Genomic DNA, 21,676 nt, shown 5'->3' with positions numbered 1-21,676 from the left:
AAACAAGCCATGATGTAAGTCATTGTTATTGTCTCTCCCACACTTCTTTCATCTACCCTCTGCCTCTCTGTTCCTCCCAGCTAAAGACTATTCTCATCTTAATCCAAGCTCAGGAAAGGAAAGTGGCCAGGCACTGCCTGAGGGTAGGCTTCTTCTAGAAGGTTCCACCAGCAGCTCCCAGCCCTGCACACCACTCACACTTTCCCTACCTATGCTGGTGGGACACTCGCCTAGGAGCCATTGCTACCCCCAGCTCTTCAGTCAGCTTCACAAAGTCTGGTGCCCTACAAGCTACAAGAAGGCAGAATGGACGGCAGCAGCCCCCTTAGGCACTGGGTTCTACTGGATCAGGATGCCAGATTGCAAAGACTACTCAGTCCTAATTCACAGTCCTATTAAAACCTACAGCTCAAACAGGTCCTCTGACCCAGGATGACTGTGCCCATCTGGTACAGCTGCTCTTCAATCAGGCAAGTTGACGGCACCCAAATCTTGTTCTCTGTGGAGTCTGGGGGACCAAGAAATGCTGCTGAGCTCTCTACTAAGGGCCTGGCTGCCTGAAGGATCCCATATTCCTTTACCGTGAGAAAGAGCCATTAGGCAGACACCTGGGAGCCGGACTACCCATTCCCCTCTGGTCTGGAGTGTCTCCAGACGGAGGAGCAGGGACCTACCATGAGCCAGGGTTTTGCTGCAGAGCCTCTGTGGGGTCTGGAGCTTTTCTGACAGCTCCTGGCTCCTCGGGAGCCTTTGGAAGAGCCGCTGGAGACACACAGCGACCGTACTGAAGCAGGCGGCCACCACCTCCTCATCTGGGCCCTCCCTCATCCTAAGATGTCTGCCGATCGATAGCACTCTCGATAGCTCTTCTCTGGGCCTGCAATCAAGGGAGGGTGCCAAGACAGGGAGTCACTGGCCCTTCGGAGAACTTTAGGCTTCCTGTGACCAGTACAGGCACCTGAGACCTCAGGGATGTCTCCTCCTCCTCAGCTAGATCCTGTCCCCGCCACCTCCTCCAATGGAAAACTTTCTATTCCTGGGCTTTTAGCTAGATAAGATAAAAGTGCCCCCGCCAAACAGACTGGAGGAGAGCTTGCCCCAGCCTCACTCCTCACTCATGCCTGTGAGTCTGAAAAAAATCAATGTCTTCAAAGTTCCAGCCAACGACCAAAGTCATCTGTTACCTCATACCGCGTGCCCAGCCTAGGAGCCTCATTAATGGATTGCTTTGGGGGTGGTGGGTTAATAATGCTTTACCAGCTGAATATCGGGCTCCCGAGGGACAGCCCAAAGCTAATTCATATTGCTGAATTCATATCGCTCAGCAGAGTGGGGGGAGGGGCAGTGAGAAAGCTATGTGGCTTTGAGGAGGTCAGAGCATTTATCTTAGACCAGATACCTGGGAAGAGGAGAGAGACGGGCAGAAAGACGACGTGATCCTGTGGGGTACAGAGGGTGGGGAAGCAAAGGAGAAAATAACCATCTCCCACTTAAGGACAGAGATGTCTCCTAGGCCTAAAAATGGGGCTCCCAGGATATCTCCGACTCTGATCCAAGAGTAGCGAGCCTCATGGGAGAGTGTCTGAAGATCCTTCTGTCCAGGCCAAGTCAGAGAGCTGGTACCTTCTGGGAAGGCCACTGGACCCACCCTCCGGCTGCCCAGAGACCCAGCCTCCCCAGCCAGAGCCAGGGAAAGAGGACTTGTCCTTTAGTCAGAGAACATGAACCCCAGAAGACTGGTGGAATCACCACGGTCACCTTGTGCTAGGCCAGGTGGCAGGCACTGGACTTCAGATGTCCCCTACGAGAGTCCCAGAGTCCCAAGCAACTATCAAGCCCTGGCTCAACCTCTTTGTCAAATAGCATTGCACAGGCCAAGGCCATATTCTCTGACCACTCAAAGAATATGTCAACTCTGAACCTTAGAGGCTGCCCATCTCCTGCCCTCCTCACAGAGGTCCAGCTAGGAGGGTCTGTCCCACCCACGTGTCCTAGAGAGTCTCTGTACTCAGCACAGAAGCAACGGTAGCGTGTGGCTGCAAGTACTCATTTACTATAGAAACACGCTGCCTCATGCCTGTAATCCCAGCTACTCTGGAGGCTGGGGAAGGAGGACCCAAGTTCAAGTCCAACCTAGGCAATTACGTAAGACCCTGTCTTACTGGGGCCACAAGTGTGGCTCAGTGGTAGAATATTTGACTAACATACATGGGCTCTGAAATCAGGCTTTATTAACTTCAAGAAGTTTTGTTTCACAGATTTTGAGCTTGTTGGTTAAGACAAACAAACTGTTTCCTGTCTCCTCGTGGCTGTACGCTCATTTTGTTTTGGTCTGCTGTGCTCTGAGAGTCTATGCTCCCCTTCTGAAGTGGGCCTCATTCTGTTCTTTTTTTTTTTTTTTTTTTTTTTGGTTTTTCGAGACAGGGTTTCTCTGTAGCTTTGAAGCCTATCCTGGAACTAGCTCTTGTAGACCAGGCTGGTCTTGAACTCGAACAGAGATCCGCCTGCCTCTGCCTCCCGAGTGCTGGGATTAAAGGCGTGCGCCACCACCGCCTGGCTTTTCTTTTGTTGTTTTTGTATGGCTTGAGGAATAATACAGAAAATTCAACAATTTTGTATATTTTGAGGACAATTTATCTTTCTCCCTTCTTAAAGGGAAGACCAGCAAGGAATAAGCATTCCTTGAGTCGAGTCTTCTTACGTCCAGCATGTATCAGCACGAAAACTTGTGGGGAAGGGTTGCCCTTCTTCTGCTGTCCTGAGACAGCATCAAGTCCTGATGTGCACAGATATGTGGAAGGGGCTAAATATGTCTGTTACATGTCAGGGATAAATCACTCTATGCAGCCACAAAGAGAGGTGGCTCTTCTGTGATATTCGGGAAACTGGGTTTTAAGAACTTTCTCAGAAAGCATCAGAGGGGTTAGCCAGTATTTGGATGGTGTGTACTAAGACTTACTTTAATTGGCACTTCCCCTTTGTAGGGCCGTCCTTCCTCAGGCCTGGACATGGATCCTTTCTCTCCTACACTTCCTCAGGAAGACCGGGGTGTCTCTAGTTTGTTTGGGTGGCCTGTTAGCTGGTCAAGAAGTCTCTGTAGCAGAAAAGGGCAGTGAGTTCAGGTCCCAAGATGACACTTGGAACCATCAACCAAGAGGTGGTGCCGAGGCCTCTGGCCCTCTGAGACTCTGCCCAGAGCCTCTAAGAACTGATGCAGCCCAGCCCAGGTGAGAGCAGCATTCCCACAGCTGCCCTAGGAAAGGAGGGCACCTGAGGCTGGGAGAGCCTTAATATGCATAAAAGGGGGCATCCCTCCCACTCGCTCTAGGATGGGCCCTTCACTTCCCTCTTCTCAGCACTGAGTGTTGTTTTGTTTGGGGGTTTTGTTTGGTTGTTTTTCAGAGTTCGGGATGAAATCTAGGGCTCACACAAGCGTTGTCCTCTAGATCTGTGATGACCTCTTGCTGGCCCTAATGTCCAAGCTTAGGCTGAGGATCTCTCTCCATTCTGAAAAGACATCCAGCAAAGGGTGAACAGAGCTGAAACAATAGTCTTCACCATCTTACAGGTTTGGGGTAGGAGAGAGTCGGCCCTCAAACGCCTACTGATATAAAAACAGACTGCTTTCCGGACACTCATCACTAGAGCAGACATTCCGTGAGAGCACTCTGTGCTCAAGTTACAGCAGGATCTGTGGCTTTGGTGAGGCCGTACAAAGGCTTCCCGAGTTTTTAATACTTTCCACTGTCGCAGAAAGGACATAATTATTACAACAGAAACCGCCAAACCGCCAGCCTCTTCTGGCCCTGGATGGAAAACACATCCAAGTGAATGAGGAAAGTAGGTGGGTGGTAGCCCCACTACGGAGGGTTCTAGCCAGAGGTCTGCATAACAAACCTGGTTACTTTCTGGTCCTCATCCAGCCCTTCTCTCCCTTGGCTGGCTCCCCTAAGATTCGGTTTGCTTAATGTCACTTTGGTTACTGGCTCGTCTGTGCCATAAACTGTAACAGCCACAACACACAAAAAAGGTGCCTGTGGGTCCATACCCACCCCATGCACATACCTATGTGTGTCTATGCCAACCTGTGCACATGCCTATGTGTGTCCATACCTACTCGTGCACACGCCTATATGTGTCCATACCCCCCATGCACACGCCTATATGTGTCCATACCCCCCATGCACACGCCTATGTGTGTCCATACCCCCCATGCACACACCTATGTGTGTTCATACTCACACACATGCACACCTATTGCCACAGGTATGCTGAGAGTGGAAGGATACTCATTTCTTCTACTCTGGTATCTAACAATCTTGTGATTTGCACACGATAAAGACCATCTTAGGAACTGAAGGGGAAGACAGGCTGTGTACAGGCAACTCTCAACTACCTGGCGCTGATGGAAATTGCAGCTTGCACATGGTTCACCCTCGTTATTTCTTAACCCCTTAGCTATTACTAGTAATAGTGTTTTGAACATTTCAACATTCATTGACACAGACTTAAGAATCTTAGTGCCCAATGATGCTAGTTCAGAAGGCAGAATGCTGTGTTAGATTCTGGATCATCCCATAGAAGCCACTCGACTTTCCAGACTGGGATGTCTCTACATGCATCTGTGACAGCCACGGTTAAGTCAGTCCTGCCCACCTCACAGCAGAGCACAGGCCCCAACACAGGCTGAACATGACAGGCTTCAGACACAGCCAGATGCGATTCAAGTCCTCTCCGCTCTGGACTTCTCGGCCATTCTCTCTATGAGAGGTGAGTGCTTCCATTTTCATATGTTCACAGAACGAATCACAACACGGTTCAGCAAACTCAGTGACGACACTGTCCCAGGGCAGGCATGCGCCAGAAAACCCTGCAAGGAGCTAAGCTGTCCTTCTTTAGCAGGGCTCTTGGTTTCCAGGTGTGCACTGCGGTGCCGCCATCACAGTGATGAGAAACCATCTAACTACACACGATCGGCAAGCGGTCTCCCCAACCCTTCCAAAGAATGTTTTAAAAACCACAGACAACACTGCTCTGCTCTTAGACCTGCCTTTGATGAATCTATTCCATCAAGGTCCATGTAAGATCAGTTTTCATTTCCTTTTCTTCACGTGTGTGTTTGTGTGTGTACACATAGATGAGTGTCCATGTTTCTGTGTACACAGGGGCACGAGCGTAGAAGCCAAAGAACAACTTTGGGTATCATTCCTTCAGAGTCATCGACTTGTTTTTGAGGCAGGGTCTCACACCAGGGCCTGGGGTTCGCTAATCAGGCTTGGCTAGCTGGCCAGCCATCTCCAGGAATCTGCCTTTCTCTGTCCCCCACAGTGCTGGGGTTACAAATGTGTGTCACCTGGGGGCCGGGGAGATGGCTCAGCAGTTAAGAGCATGAGCCTCTCTTCCAGAGGTCCTGAGTTCAATTCCCAGCAACAACATGGTGGCTCGCAACAATCTGTAATGAGATCTGATGCCCTCTCCTGGTGTGTATGAAGACAGAGCATTAGTGTGCATCAAATACATAAACAAATAAATCTTAGAAAACCCCCACAAATGTGCGTCCCCATGCCTGACTTTTTAAGTGGGTTCTAGGGATCAGCTCTGATCGCCATGCTTGCAGGGCAAACTGTTTACATGCTGAGCCGTCTCTCCAGCTCCAAGCTTTCAATTTCCCCTAGCAATAGCCACTGGAGACCTGGAAATGTGTCTATTCAGCAAACAGAGTTGCGGGTGGCAGAAGGTGGCACAGAGGTCTTCTACCAAAGAGTAAATATGACCTAGCCTCTTGTGTTCACAGGTGAGTGTCATACTTAGCCACTGCCTACCTGTCCAGTGTCACATGGGAATGAGCAATCTAAACGTCGACCATCACCCTCTGACAAGCCCTCTGCGCAATGCCACCTTGTGCCACCTCATGTCCTCGACGGTAGTCAGGCAGTGGGTATAGTGGTGGTATCCTGAAGAAATCACGTGACTCTTCAACCTCCAGCGGTCACCCAGGCCCCTCAGCCAGGACCCCTCATTCCACACTGAGTATGTGCCGTGGACTCGAGAGGCACCTCAATGCACTTTCTTCTTTCCCCACTAAAGTGCAAAAAGATACAACTTCAGATTTCCCAGTGGATGTATCTCATGGACTTACTCTATCCCGGGAACTGCGAGCAGGCTAGAACAGGCCCAGCACAGACATGTTGGCCACTTCTGCCAATGAACACACCACGATGAGGTCGTGAAGTCCAGCAGGCCCTGCCCATGTCCCCTCAGCGTCGTGTGTGCTTCAGAGAAGACCCACCTACCGCTGCCACAGGTCTGACATAAGATACCCTTGACCTTGGGGCAAGGCACACAGGACTATTCCCAGCACAGAATTTCTTTTTACCAAACCAGTGCCCCCGGGGAAAGTAGCCTGTGCCGAGCCTGACGTCATAGCCTTGCCTCCTCCTCCTCTCCCCAAAGTCCCGAGTCTGGCTCTGCGCACCCCTCTCAACCCATGCTCCTACTGAGAACATGGGGAGAGAAGCTTGCCAGCACGCCTGGAAAAAACCCGAATATGACTAAATATAAAACCATCTCTGCAGTCAGGGCTAGCCTCTGCAGAGTCAGCTGCTGCCAGCACTTCCTGACCCAGTATGGGAGAGCTGGAACAGAACCCTGCGGGAGGGGTGGATAGCTCCAGACAGCAGAGGCCCCAGCAAGACCACGCATCTGGGAGGGCAGAGGTTGCCTGCAGCCTCACAGACTAGGATCTGTCAGCTGGGAAGAGGCGCCTGGCACTGACTAAAGCCAGGAACAGGAACAGGAGGACCAGGGTGTTTACATGCCTTGCGCACCCACAACTACTAAAGAACCCTCGCCCTGCCATCTCTGGAATGCGGACAGGAAGGGCTTGAGATGTTTATAGGTCCATCACCAGCCTTAATAATACCCCAGGGAGGGCAAGAGAGGCAAGCAGCCACCCTCTATGGGAAACTGAGGGGTGAGTATGGCGAGCCAGAGAGGTCCCTGGGAGAGGGCGGGACACACGTGCTACCTAGCCATGCCTGGTGGCTGCCTATGATAGAGATGCTGGACTCTGGGTCCAAAGTGGGGAAACGTGTTGAGGGCCTAAGATGGCCTCAAAGCCTTGCAGGGCTGTCACAAGTAGCTCTACCTGAGAGGTGCCAGCTAGCAGGCTGGCCAAGAAAGCCCCAGGCAGGTGAGTGCTTGGCAGAGGCATCCCACATTCCAGCTTCATGAGGTTATTTTGAGGATGAATGTGGCAGCAAGCATGGAAATGAGGCTCTTCCGAGCAGAGGCACTGCTGACACCATGAACTGTCTGTCCTGTGTGTATGCCCAGACCTCGGCTGGCCCGGCCTGAGCCTGACCAGACTCCCTGGAATAGGATTCACTCTGCCAGCCGGGCACAAGCCTTTGGGCTGGCTGAGGTTGTTTTCCTTGTCACTCAGGGCTAACCTGCCAAGTTTGGCACTGGCTGATTCAATAGTGAGCTCAGAGAAAGGGAAGGATCCCAGCCTCAGACCTCATCAATTCCCTGCCATCTAATAAGTCACAGCTTCGGCAGACGAACACACACACATTCATTACCAAGTCTAATTAGGCTGTAGACAAGTGGCATTAATCATTTTTGACTATACCTGGGATTCAAGCCCCCATACTCCATAATCATAAAATTTCATGCTCTGATGAATGGGGGTTGGAACTGGCCCGCATTTAACCCCTTCACTTTCAGCTTTTGAGAAAATGGGAAGGGAAGAAAGGAAAACTAGGGATGCAGGACTGGAGGGTACAGATACTGTCCTTGCCCTTTCCCTGTCTTTTAACATGCACTCCAAAAGGTCTCTCATAAGAAGACTTTAATCAGAGCCAGGAGAAAAAGCTGGGTGTTTCTGTGTCATCTTTGACAACAAAACATCAATTCTAGTGCCTAATTTTCTCAGCTTCCCAAACAAAATATGGGAAACACAAGCTAAGGAAACACAAGCTAAGGAAAACACAAGCTAGTACTCCAGCACTGCCCAGTGCCCTGGGCAAACATCCCCCAAGTGCCCAGCGTAAACACAGAGACCACCAGCAGCACAACAAAGGGCACTTGCCAAGATGCTCTCTATGAAGACCTTTGTCTGTCACAGTAGGGAGGGGATGGGGTGGAAGTGGCAAAAGCCAGGGTCCTAGCAGTTTTCTTGCAAAGAACTCCTAAAGGAATCCATGAGCTTCCACCTGGGCAGCTCCAATCCCATAGAGGATCTAGTTAAGCCCAGCCATTAATACAGCAGGAGGAACGAGAGGAATAAGCACCCTCAAGACAGCTCTCAAGAATAAAGTCACAAAGCTCCTCCCTAGGAATCTGGCAGCAAGTGTGAGATTCTCACACTGTAATCAAAGTCTATCACTAGAGGGGGCGTTAGGGGACTGAGCTCCGGGGAGACCCCCATCTTTCCAATCACTTTGTACTCCTGGCTCTGAATAACTGCCCCTTCAGAGGGACTCTTTCCTGGAGCCAATTTGGGGTACCCATGCATCAACAGCTTGCACCTGAAGTCTCTTCTCCCTGGCTGAGGATCAGACTTAGTTTCTCCAAACGCTAGCCCCATTCCCTGGCCCAGGATGGTTCACACACCCACTCAAACAAGACAAATGGCAGGAGGCCACCTTTACGTGCCTTCTACACAAGAAAGGGCAAGAAGCAGCTGGAGAAATTCCCAGGTTATTTGCTGCTGACTGTTCTCTGGGAATGCTGGAGTTAGCATCTAAACATCACCGCCCCACCCAAAAACAAAGCATTGGGGTTCGGCGACCTCTCGCCTCTGCCGTTGTCCTCCGTGCATATTTGTACCAAGCCCACTGGATTTCTTTCTCTAGCTAAGAAATTTGATTTTGCGTGTGTTTGTGTTACACATTTGTTGTGGGTGTGTTTGGAAGCCAAAGGTCAACACAGAGTCTCTTCCCCAATTTCACCATTTTATTTTTATGGCAGGGTCTCTTATTGACCCTAGAGTTTATCCATACAGCTATAAAATGGCTAGCCAGCAAGCTGCCTCCTTGGTACTGGCATGCAGGAAAACACTTTGGGGGTAGCTTTTTACGTGAGTGCTGGGGACCTGAACTCATATCCTATGCTTGCTTGGCAAGCCATTTATCAACCAAGCAGTCTTTCCAGGCCTCAGACTTATTTATTTATTTGTTTATTTGTTTGTTTGTTTTTCAAGACTCTTTCTCTGTAGCTTTGGTACCTATCCTGGAACTAGCTCTTGTAGACCAGGCTGGCCTCGAACTCAGAGATCCACCTGCCTCTGCCTCCTAAGTGCTGGGAGTAAAGGTGTGCGCCACCACCGCCCAACCCCCAGTCCTCAGACTTATCCTAAGAGTTAGCATTAGCTCTGAACTCTCCTGTAGGCTAATCCAGTGTTAACCAGCACTACTACAGACTTTGAAGTGGGACTAAGCTTAAGCAAGGCAAGGCAATTCTCTATAAGTTCTCTTATTGAAAGCTAATTTACCAACAGGTTCCCAGCCAGCACCAGCCCCCTGAACAGACAGGTATCAGTCAGAGCCCTGCTGCCCTCTGACTCTTAACAGTGGGGTCAAGTATCCATTTCCGACCATCACTTAAGGAAACCAGGCATGGCGCCCTGCTGATTGCAAGTGCTACTCAGAAAGAGACCTCTAATGCAGGCACACGAGAGTCTCAGCCACAGGATTGTGGGTTTAATCACAGCTGACTTCCACCTGAAATGCTAGTCAGGGATGTCATTTCTAGAGGACACTTCATACCCGAATTTCCAAGATATACCATCCACTCTGCCCTTTCAACTCAACAACCAAGCAAAGCTTGAAAACTGAACTCAAGGCTTATGAGGTATAGTGAGCCCCAGCTAGCCATTAAAGCTCTTAAAATGGGAGGAGATAATAGTAACATTTATATCTAATTAGATGTCCATTGTGCATCCTGCCAACCACTTTTATAATCAATGTACACGTATATGATTAATACACTGAATTCTCACATTAACACGATGCAGTAGATAAGCTCATAACCCCCACTTTTTAAAGACAAATGAGGGCAGCACACAGATTCATGGGGTCACATAGAGACTATGTGGCAGTTTGGATTCAAAGCCAGTACTTTGGTTCCAGTTTGAGGTGTGTGTGTGTGTGTGTGTGTGTGTGTGTGTGTGTGTATGTGTGTGTGTGTGTGTGTGTGTATGCACACAGGCAAGACTGGCTGGCCAGCAAGGCCCAGAAATCTGCCTGTCTCCACCCCCTGCCCAGCACTGAGATTACAAGCATGTGCTACCAAGCCTGCCTTTATTTTCTCACGTGGGTTCTAGGGATCAAGTTCAGGTCCTCATGCTTGATTTGCCAGTTCCCCGGCTCCAGGATTACCTTTTAGAAGTCTCTTTTCTGACCTGCACTTTTCAAAATGGAAACCAAGCAAAACCAACCATCTCAGAGTACCAGACCTCAGCTGGACGCCAGATGCCTAGAGAGTCTGCCCTGCACACCAAAAATTTCACAACTTGCTTCTGGTCAGCCGAACACTCACAGTTAGTTAAATATTAAAAACAACAAACAGAGAATCCTTTCTATGGCTTCTTGACTCTGGTTCTGCTGCCTCTCTAGTGGTCAGGCATCTATGGCTGGTACAAAACCAACCATGCAGGGGCCACAGGAGCCCAAGAAAACAAAAGGACCTCCATAGTTTGCAGGTCAGAGGCCTTGCCTGTGGTCCCTATTTTCCAACTGGTGGGAATGATTTAGGGGCTGAGCAAGGGAAATAAACAATTCTAATGTGGTACGGGGATGCTCATTTAGTCATGGACTACTTCACGGATAGAGCCCCACACAGAAACCCGCCGGCACATCATTATTGCCAACCAGAGGAATACCACAAACAGCGTAGAATGGACGGTCCCTCAAGGTCTGAACACGAGCAAGAATTACAAGCACATTCACCACAGACAATTCGGCTTCTGGAATTTGAGCGTAAGTGAATCCATTACAGTGAAGGGGCTGCCTCTTTCCCTGTGTACAGTGTTAGCTGGATCTGCGCGGCACCCAGGAACATGGAGGCAGAAAATGCTGGAAGCAAGTCTGAAGGTAATGCACTGGATTCAGAAGCATTGACATGGGAAAGCAGTCAGTCCACACATGGCACAGGCTCAGTACTCTACACACCCAGCTAGCTCCTGGGCAGACACCTCAACAGAATGCTCATGTTGGCAAGAGCAGCATCCACGGTCCCCTTTCCCTCACTTCTGGCAGCGGCTGAGAGGGAGCTGCTGTAGACTGTGTGCTTGGGCTAGCTGCTGCTGTCCAGCGATGCAATCTGAGGGAGGCACAGCCTGCTATGGTAGGAGAAGGGCCTTTACCAGCACATGTGATAACAACCATAATCCATGTCCACAGATGATTGCTGGAGACTGCCATTGTGCTGTGTGCTTCGCATTTTTAAATTAGCTACATAAACGCATGGCTACGAGCATCCTCGGCAACAGCAGACAGACACATGGGTTGGGAGGAACTAAAGGAATAGTTAAGGAATACACCATTCTCACCATCGGGGAGAGTCAAGAATAAGCCCTGAAAAGAGTGCAGATTCACTCAGAAACTCTTTACACTAGTGCCCAGTGTTTCAGCCAGGACTGAGAAAGGCCCGGGGATGCCTAAGCAGGGAGCTGAGTCACTTAGACTGGAAGATCGGTGCAGGGGCCCAGGAGAAGGAAGAGGCGGCAGGACTCAGTCACACACTGAAGCGGAGTCTAAGGGGTGAAGGAGCCAGGTGTGGAAGGTAGAAGGGGCCTCAGGTGCAGGTGACCTTGGCATCTTCCAGCCTCACAGCCTGTTTCCATTCAAAGCCTAACCAGGCTTTCTGTGCCAACCAGGAGGAAGAACCAGAGCTTTTTGCCAGAGGTGACTAACAAGCCATTTCCCCATAACCCTAATAAGTAAGAGTCAAATACTCAGTTCGCCATCAATATCACTACCCAATTAAAAAAAAAATACAACTAAAGAAAAAAGAGGGTGTGTGGAAGACAACTGAATGACCTTGTGGCGAGCCACCAATCCCAACCTGCAAACAAGCTTGCCTGCAGGCATCGGGGAGAAGGCTGGAACCCGTCTGAAGGTGCGCAACTGTACAGCATAACCACATATGGTTAGTGGGCAGCCACTAAGGATACGAGGCAGCGGACAGCAGCTGTCTCCAAAGGTTACCTGCCTAAAGTTCGGGTTGGTCAGAAAAGGCAATGGCCTCCTCTCCCAGGCTCACAGCCCTTCACCCCGTGCACCTCCCTTGCCCTGCCCTCACTCACTAGCGCAGCGCAGTGCCTGCCGCAGCACCTCTCGTCCGCACAGGTCACACCAGCCCGGGCCGCCCCGCAGTGCCAGTTCCGCGAAACGGTGCCCCTCGCCTCTCTCGGTCAGGACGCGAGGATCCTGTGGCTGCTCGAAGATGCTCCGCACGTCGCGGGGTCGATGCGAGCCAGGCCGCCGCCGCAGTCTCTGCTGCAGACCGGGCCGGACAGGGCGAGCGGGTCGGCAGTCTCGGGGCGTGGGCTCGGGGTCCCCCCGGGCAGCCCTTCGGCCGCTGCGCCCCTCTGACGCCCCGGACGCGGGGACCAGGGTCGCGGGGATGCAGCGGCGCGGCCGGGCGGGCGACGGCGGCTCGGTGCCACCTAAGCTCTGCAGATACCGCGGCGGCTCGGGGTCTAGGAGAAGCGGGTAGGGACGCTGTCCGATGGCAGGGGACGCCATGGTCAATGCCCGCCAGCGGCCGCCGCTCCGGAGCTTGGCCGACAGAAGGGGCGGCTCCGGGCGCGCGCGCCTTTAAAGGGCCCGCAACCCGCGGGCGGGGCGGGGCGGGGCCCTCGGAGAGGCCGGAAGGGCAACACGCGTGACTGCGGGCCCGAGCCGCGTGGATTTAGGGGCGACTCCGCGACCTGGGCAGTGAAGATCGGAGCATCCGAGAAGCTTTGCGAGGCGCGGGAGGGGGCGGTTTCTGGGTCCCCGCCTCTAGCCCTGCCTGGTCCCCTCCTGGCGCCTTCCACGCCCAAACCCTGGTAGGGTCGGGAGCAGGTGGGAGGGGAGGGCTCTGAAACCCTGGTAGGACCTGGGGGCCGGAGCTAGTCCACGGCTGTCAGCCGCCCCCGGAGCCCCGCAGTGGGTCAGTAAGACGCACCGCGGACGCTCTGAGCTGGCGGTGGGAAGATTGGCTCTCCCTTTGAACCCCTGAGACGTAGGCTGCCACCCTCCTGGAAGACTGGTGTTACGGTGATTGGTGATCCTGGATGATCCTTGGTGATGAGTGATCGTGAGAACTCTCTGTGCCCCATGGGAGGGAAGGAGCTTTCCTCCCGAATTAAATCTCTCCTTGGCTGCTGGTGTAATCGTTGCGGACTCGCCAATCCCCTAAACATCTGCTTTACTCCTGGTATGGAAGGTTCACCTGAGTGGGGGTTGGGAGTGGGGTGGAGAAGTCCGCTTCCCACCAGCACCGAGGACTGCGCCATAGGCTTCTGTGTGGTTTAAGGTTCTGCCGCCACCATCTTGAAAGTCCTAATTCTTGAACAAACGACCAAGCATATTGGGTCTTGACAATTAAGTAGTGGTAATGACTAACAGGTCTGCCCACAGTCCCATCTCAACGGAGAGAGAGCAAGCGGGGCTGTAGGCCGCTTGGGTATTTGAATCTGTGTCGTGCTATATAGGCTAGCAGTGGTCCTGGGCCCTCTGCGGTCTGTTTTTGTAGCTGCAGGAGCCATTGATTTTTCCAGTTCGGATGGTTCTGACTTAGGGCTCACACTTTTCCCCTTAAATCAGGTTTGATTTGATTAATTTAGCGGCAATCACCAGAAAGAAACAAACTTTGGAAACAGAATCAACACCCCATATCCCCCCCCCCAAAAAAATCTGCATTTTGAGTTTCGACAAACCACTAATAGAAAGAAATATTCGGGGAAAAAAGTGTCTTACCTAACACGTACACACTTTTCTTCTTATTCATTAGTCAATACTGAATAGCAATGATTCACATACACTTAGCAGGTACTGGGTGTCATAGAAACACAGGCATGGCTTAAAATGCATAAGTTCTCGTGCACATTAAGCTACTTTATAAAAGAGACGAGCATCCTCAGGTTGGAGAATGGAGGCAGTGGTGTGTGTGTGTGTGTGTGTGTGTGTGTGTGTGTGTGTGTGTATGGAGTGTGGGGGGATTCTGAAACCAGACCTGGAATTGTCTATAAATTCTTCTACATCTTAATCCTCAGGGTTCTTTCCAGGCCAGAGATGGGTGTCCCCCTAGTGTCTGGTTGGGGAATCCTCACTTTCGCTTTTCCCCTTGAAAGTAATTTTCAGGCAATTCCTAAAAGTCCAGTGGCCAGGGAATTCCCAGCCTTCCTTGCTCCACACGCCCCCCCCCAACCCCACCCCCGACTCCGGGGTGGTAATCAGAGTCCTCTCCCTTCCGAGTTGGTAGCGGAAGGCACTGCTTCCTGGGTAGTGGAAAGAATGATTGGAGGACTACAAAGTGGGGGAGCAATGATGGGGAAAGTGGGACACGGTGGCCCCTACTCCACTCCTCCACCCTTGCTCTCTCTACATCGGTGCTTCAAACTTTGGAGGTCAGCCAACCCTAGAGGGCTCGTTAAATCAGAGTTTGCTGGCTGCACCCAAGTTCCTGTGTTGATAGTGGGATAGAAGACCTTTGTTTCTAGCAACTTCCAGCATAGTGCCGGTCCTGATGGTCCACTCAGAACTGCTGCTCCAGGGCCTCAGCAGCGGCCGAAGGGGATTCCTCTGTCCCATACCCCAGGATCAGGATGGTTGGTTGTGACTGAGAGAACCCAGCAGGGGTATTCCTTGACACTTTCTCTGCATGTGTGAAAGGGGAGTCTACCCTGCCTTTATGGTATTCCTCCCCTCCAGTGCTTCTGCAAGCACCTCTCGGGGTTCTTGGAGGACCCGCACTGCATGTGAATATTGGCTCCTTCCCACTCTGTGTCATCCATCCTTCTCCACAAGGTTTGAAGCTTGTCCCTTTCAGGGGTGCCGTGTCCTGGGTGAGATCTGGGACAGAGTTCTGGGTGACAGTTTGGTGTGTAAGTAACAGGACTCTAGTAACAAATGCAGCATTAGAAGACCATTTGAAATACTTTATGAATAATTGCTAGTGACCATCATCTCTGTCCTCCCCACGCCCAGGCCCTCCAAGTGCCCTTTAGGATTAACCTTGATTCCCTGGCTGGGAAAGCTCCTGGGGGTGGGCATCAGGGTTGCCTGTGAATGACTGAGACTGGCTGGGGCAGTCAGGTGTGTAGCCTTCCAGCTGGGACAGTCAGGTGTGCAGCTGTCTCAGCTGGGACAGTCAGTCAGGTGTACAGCCTTCCAGCTGGGACAGTCAGGTGTGCAGCTGTCTCAGCTGGGACAGTCAGGTGTGCAGCCATTTCAGCTGGGGCAGTCAGGTGTGCAGCCTTCCAGCTGGGACAGTCAGGTGTGCAGCCATCTCAGCTGGGACAGTCAGGTGTACAGCCTTCTCAGCTGGAGCAGTAAGGTGTTAGCCTTCCAGCTGGGACAGTCAGGTGTGCAGCCATCTCAGCTGGGACAGTCAGGTGTGCAGCCTTCTCAGCTGGGACAGTCAGGTGTACAGCCTTCTCAGCTGGAGCAGTAAGGTGTTAGCCTTCTCAGCTAGAACAGTCAGGTGTGCAGCCTTCCAGCTGGGGCAGACAGTGAGGTGTGTAGTCTTCCAGCTGGGGCAGCCAGGAGTGCAGCCTTCCAGCTGTTGGGCTACACAGAAAGTACTCTGGTTTTGTTTTCCTGTGGCTCTGATTTGGTGGAGTAGTGATGGCTGCTTTCAGAACTGATGGGAAAATGGTATGGAGCCAAATAAAGTGGAGATAGTGTAACTTCATGTGACCCACCCAAAACTTTATCAAGTTTATCTTAAGATTCATCTCCCTGAGAGAAAACATTGAGGTCAAGGTAGGGTGGTGGCTGTCCCCCAACCCCAGTAGGTGTGAGAGTCACCTCCTCAGCCTTTCCCAACCAGTCCCCTCCTGCCCTAAAAGAACCTCTCCTTACACAACACACACTCTCCCCCCTCTCTCTCCCTATTCTTCTTCTCCCTCTCCCTCTGCCTCTCCCTCCCTTCTCCTCCTCTGGCTCCTCCAGGGAAGAAGTGAAGACAAAACACCCTCTAGTCCCAGTGGAGGGACATCACCTGGGGTGTTGGGTGCCTGGGCAGCAGCATTTTTTTATGTTGTCCTTAGCCGCCATGCTGCAAGGTTTCACCATGCCTGCTGGAGCATCTAGTGGGAAGTTTTTCTCCTTAGCAGATTGTCTTGGCTCGGAGTTGGTCACTTTCCCCAGCTGTGACTCATTCTACAGAGAGAACATGCCGCTTTTCATTTTTGACCAAAGGGGAGGATTGCGGCAAATTTGAGTGTGGTCAGTGTGTGGGGCCACTTTGGAGGTGGTCCCAAAACATGCTGTTTCCCCTACTAAGTGAGTTATTTTAAGACGATCTCTCAACCCACCCCCATCTCCAGCAGGAAAGGAAGGGGGAAGGGCAGACATGGCCTGGTTTTCTGAAGGGGACACTGGCTTTATCCGGCTTTGACAGTTGTACATAGGATTACTGTCAGTCAGGACAAGTTAAATTATGTTGCAGTAACAAATAAGCCCCATATTTCGCCGCATTTAAACCATAGAGACTCCTTTCTCACTCATACTGCATGTCCTGGGCAGGATGTCAGGGACGCAATGCAGATCCCAGAAACCATATCTGATATGGCCAGTTACATACCAGAAGGAAATCAAGAAAGCCTTGATGATCTTCACTGACATTTTAAAGTGCTGGTCACTTCCATTCACAAGTCACAGACCACCCTATACTAGGAGAACCAGTAGTGCAAGCTCACTATGGGCTCAGAGGTGGAGAGGAGCTGGGGGCAGCTGGCAGTTGTCACTGACAACCACTGCAGTCTCCGGGAGTTTCTTCTACCACGTGTTCCTCTAAGCTCCACTGTGCTTGTCCAGGCCCCCACAGTCTGACAGTGAGAGACACATATTCATCAAGCTTGCCTTTAGTGGAAGAGGCCCACAGTAAACCCACATAGGTGTAATATGTGCGTCAGGTCTTTAGTGCTTTGAAAACAAACACAGCATTTTTAGGAGACAGATGGTGAGGAGGCTTGCCCAGCCATAAAATTATTTTCACTGTGTCTGGTGGTGGCGACAGACATCTTTAATCCCAGCACTAGGGAGTCAGAAGCAGGTGGATCTCTGAATTCTGAACTCGAGGCCAGCCTGGTCTACAGAGCAAGTTCCAGGACAGCTAGGGCTACACAGAGAAACCCTGTCTTAACAAACAAAAACAAAAAAAAATTTACTTTTGTTTCATAGCTGTTATTTTGCCATTGTTATGAATTGTAATGTAAACACTTGTGATTTCCAATAGTCTTTGGGGATTGATACCCACAGGTTGAGAACCACTGAGTTAGACAGAAAAGACCTTTCCTAGATTCACTTAAATCTAACTAGAGAAAAGCCTGTGCCCATGAGCAACAATGTTCCAGGCTAAGGGGACAGCAGACACAATGGCCCTGAAACATTCATCCCAAACTCAAACATTCCCAGGCTCTACCAGCAAGATGCCTGACCATTGGCATATATACAATATGTATATATATATATATATATATATATATATATATATATATATATATATGTGTGTGTGTGTGTGTGTGTGTATACACACACACACACACAGAGATCCACCTGCCTTTACTTCCCAAGTGCTGCTATTAAAGGCATGTGCCACCACTGCCTGGCCATTGGTGTATATTTTATGAGATTTTGATTAATATACCCATGGACCACAGAAAATGGGTCCAAAGCAGTGGCAGGTAAAACTGTGTACACCCTACAACATTTGAAGGAAATGCCCTTGGCTTCCTTCTTCCTGCCTTCTTGGGCTACACACCGCACAGGACGTGCAGGCTCTACGAGGAAGAAGGTCTTGCTTGCCATTTTCAGTGGGAGTGGGTGACCCCGCACGCTGCAAGAGAGTAACGGATCTGTGACGGCCACTTGTAGGATGTGAAATGACCAGTGTTCCTAATTTTCAGATTAGAAACCCGAGGTGCAGGATCATGTGACTACCGACAGTGGCCCCATCTGGATTCCCAAACACTCTAATCTACGTATTGGCCTCTGCCCTTCCTGCTGGGGTGGGCGGGGCAGTGACTGCAGCTCTGATCTGACCATAGGCGCAGTCGGATTAGTCAGAACCCGGATCTAGGTTTCTCTCCTTTGTGATGTGACATCACTCAACTTCCTTGGTTAGGTCCTACTGTCAGGTCCTGCATCCCAGGGCCATCCAACCGTCACTCCATCCGTACCTCCACTGTCACCTCATCCTAATGGGAGCTGCAGGTGACCTTTGGGATTTGCCTTCCTCCCTTGGGTCTTGTTGATCTTTCTTGACCCCCTTCTCTATGCAGGGCCAATAGGAGGTGCTTGTGTCCAGTGCAGAGAGCTCAGTTCTAGGCTCACAACCAATGTCTGATAAGACATGGTTTTTTGTTTGTTTGTTTGTTTGTTTGTTTGTTTGTTTGTTTTTAAAGCCATGGACCCTGTGCCCAGAGAGAGCATGGACTGATGCTCTAGGGAGAATGGAAGGCACCCCAACACCTTCAGAGCTGGGGGAAACAGGAGGGGACTCGATACCTTGTGTACATCCTCCAAGGTGCTGGGCACTGTAGTGAATTTGCTGTGTTCAGATGCATCTGACTGGCCAGGACTGGGGCCAGACAAGCGCTATGTCCATTCTCAGGCATGGCTTTAAAATTATTTGCTTATTTTGTGTGTGATCAGAGCTCAGAGGAGAGCTGGCAGGGGTGTGCAGTGGGTTCTGTCCTTCCACCAAGCATGACACCAAATGCCTGTCCTCACAAGGGAATTTTCTCTGTCCTGGACAGTACTTAGGGAGAAAAGGGTGAGTGTAGGGGGTACTCCTGAAAAGTGTGTCACTAGGCTGGGAAACCAGTTCCATGGCACCTCCATCTGCATGTCAAACATGCGGTTTTTCCACCCCACGCCACTGCCAAGCTTGTGATAAGGTTGGCTTGTGTGCACACACATGCTTTTTTCCCCTGCCCCGGAAAAACTCAGATATTCCAGATTTGTCAGCAGCCTTTATCCCTCAACCAAAGGGGAGGCTGTCAGCCACAAGCACTTATATTCCAGGACTAGGCCAGCTCGCGGGCTTGGCATGGTGGCTGCGAGCCTCAGCCTGGGGTGACATCATGGGCTGTCCCTACCCCACCTCAGCCCCCCTCTACCCACCACCGACTCCTTCCTCTGTTCCTGCTCCCCTCAGTATGTCCCCCTTTCTCTGCCACTCCCACACTCCTCTTCATCTCCCCCCTCCTTTTCTCCCTTCTTTCTCTTTCCTTCCCTCCCTCCCAAGTTTCCTGCCTCCTCCCTTCCTCTCTCTGGTGAGGGAAGTATGGAAAATGAAGGCTTTAAATGGCAGCTATTCTAAGTGGTCAGCCTAGGAACATAGAGTACCTTTGGATCATCCTAGCCCAGACCATAACCTCTCCCACTAGGGCTGCTCACCATGGTGGTTTGAGTGAGAACAGCCCCCAGACTCATAGGTTTACTGTGAGCGATTAGGAGGTGTGGCCTAGTTAGAGGAGGTGTGGCCTTGTTAGAGTGGGCGTGACCTTGTTAGAGGAAGTGTGCCATGGGGGTTGGCTTGGAGATCTCAAAAGCCCAAACCAGTCCCATCCCCCACCCCACCTGGGGATCAGGATGCAAAGCTCTCATGACTGCTCCTGCGCTATGCTTGCCACCATGCTCCCAGTCAAGATGAGGATGGACTGACTAATGCCCTGAAACTGTAAGTGAGCTTTCAAATTAAAGGCTTTCCTTTAAGAGTTGCCGTGGTTATGGGGTCTCATCACAGCCTGGTGGCATAGCTTCAGTCTCATCTAGGCTGTCCAGACTCCATCTCAAAACAAACAACAAAACGCTGAATTTTGAAACAGGAAGGAAACTGCTGAAGTATCTTTCCAAGCCACTCGGTGCAGCCTCCATTAGTGCACCTGTGCCGAAGAGAGGAGCCGCGGAGGGGGGAAAGCAAAAGGTAGATGCTGAAGGAGGGAGGCCAGGCCATCGAGGAGGGCCATCCTGCCTTAGACTGGCTCTCCTGGGTCCATCTGTCCCGGAGAAGCAGGGAGAGGTGTCCAGTCCAGGGGCCATCCCCAGGTTGTCATAAACCCTGCCTCACCGAAGAAGCACATCAGCAATGCAAATTCCTGGGTCACACCCTTCTCTACCACCACTTGGATCCAGATGCTGGGTGGGGCCCAGAAACCAGGCTCCAAGGGCAAACCATGGAGTCTAAAGACCTGCTACCCAGCCCAACAGCACCAAGGCATGGAAGGAAGCTCCAGTTCCTCCCCCTGCCCAGAGCTGCCTGTACCCTGGCCTGAGAAACCAAGACTGCCCTGCACTCTCTCAGGTAGTACTGTAACTTGGGCCAGTCCATTCTCAGAGGATGGAAGATACATCCAAATGGAATAGGGCCTGCAAAGATCTGAGCCCCTCACTCAACCTTAGCCCTGTGCTTAACCTCTGCTTCCTGTCACAGGGGCCTCAGAGCCAGTGAGGTAGGACCTGAGGAGGGAGTCCAGAGAACACAGCACTTCAAGGAAGTCTCTACCATGGCTGTTTCTGCCATGGCTTTTCACCCTTCACACTGGCACTGAAGAATGCTAACTTTTAATACCAGTTGGACTTGACTTAAAACCTGTCTGGTTCCTTAGAACAAAGCCCATGTCCCAGGTCTGACCTTTGGGGCTGGCTCCTCCCTTCCCAAACTTCCTACTTCAGCCTTAGGAACGCAGAAACACGTACCTGTGCTTTTGCTTGGCACATTCCAAGTCTCTCACTTGCTTACTAAGATTCCACTTTGGGTCACCTGCTCCCAAGTGACACACCTCCAGCCTGCAAGGAGGGTAACTCCTGCTATACCTGAGCTGAGCTGTGCGTTCCAGTCACAACACCAACTGAGGGCCATGAGATTCTGTCATACGCCTGCCATCCCCCAGAGCCCAGCTCCTTAGTGCCAGTCACAGTGTCCTTGTCACCCTGGTGGCTCCAGTACCCAGCAAGAACTTGGCATTCCTGCTCCCCACCTGATGGACTGAATGGATTCTTTCCACACTAAGGAACTGATGTGGGGAACAGAGGGAGAAGTTGGGGTCTTCAGACATCTGAGGGTTTTATAGATGCCTCTGGTCATGGGTTGTAGCCACCTACACTCTTCTGAAATGGACCTAGAAATCACATCAGCAGCCTGGCCATCATGGTCAACTGAAGCCTCTGAGGATATTCCCCAGCTTGTAGGCATGCTCAGATCAGACGCTGGGTTGGTACCTCCCAAACATCTGCATCTGGCCCTGAGGGATCCTCTGGCTCTTTCGCTGCACTCCACCAAACACGTGTGGTCTGAGCTGCCGGGGAAAACCCCCTGTGGGACTTCCCTGTTGGGGCACTGGGGAGCAGAAGCTGGCCTGAATTCACTCCAGAGAGCATGCTAGAAGTGCCTTGGTGCTGGGGCCATCAGGGCAGCATCTACCCCTCGAGGCCATAGACCTAGAGTCCACAGG

At 51.4% G+C, this 21,676-nt stretch overlaps 1 protein-coding gene across 2 annotated transcripts in view; it reads right to left on the bottom strand.

The window, feature by feature from the left end:
- Nucleotides 1–12,777, bottom strand: part of Rassf5 (Ras association domain family member 5) — a 65,621-nt gene extending 52,844 nt beyond the window's left edge. For both annotated transcript variants that reach the window (XM_038349862.2, XM_038349864.1), the window contains exon 1: nt 12,311–12,777. In XM_038349862.2, coding sequence (XP_038205790.1) covers nt 12,311–12,752 — 442 coding nt within the window. In that variant the 5' untranslated portion in view covers nt 12,753–12,777. The remainder of the gene's footprint in view (nt 1–12,310) is intronic.
- Between the last annotated feature and the right edge of the window lie 8,899 nt (nt 12,778–21,676).

This window comes from Arvicola amphibius, chromosome 12 (genome assembly GCF_903992535.2).
Source record: "Arvicola amphibius chromosome 12, mArvAmp1.2, whole genome shotgun sequence".
In the NCBI taxonomy this organism is placed as follows: Eukaryota; Metazoa; Chordata; class Mammalia; order Rodentia; family Cricetidae; genus Arvicola; species Arvicola amphibius.
Note: the sequence above shows the minus strand (reverse complement) of the source record. Positions and strands in the feature narration are given on the sequence as shown.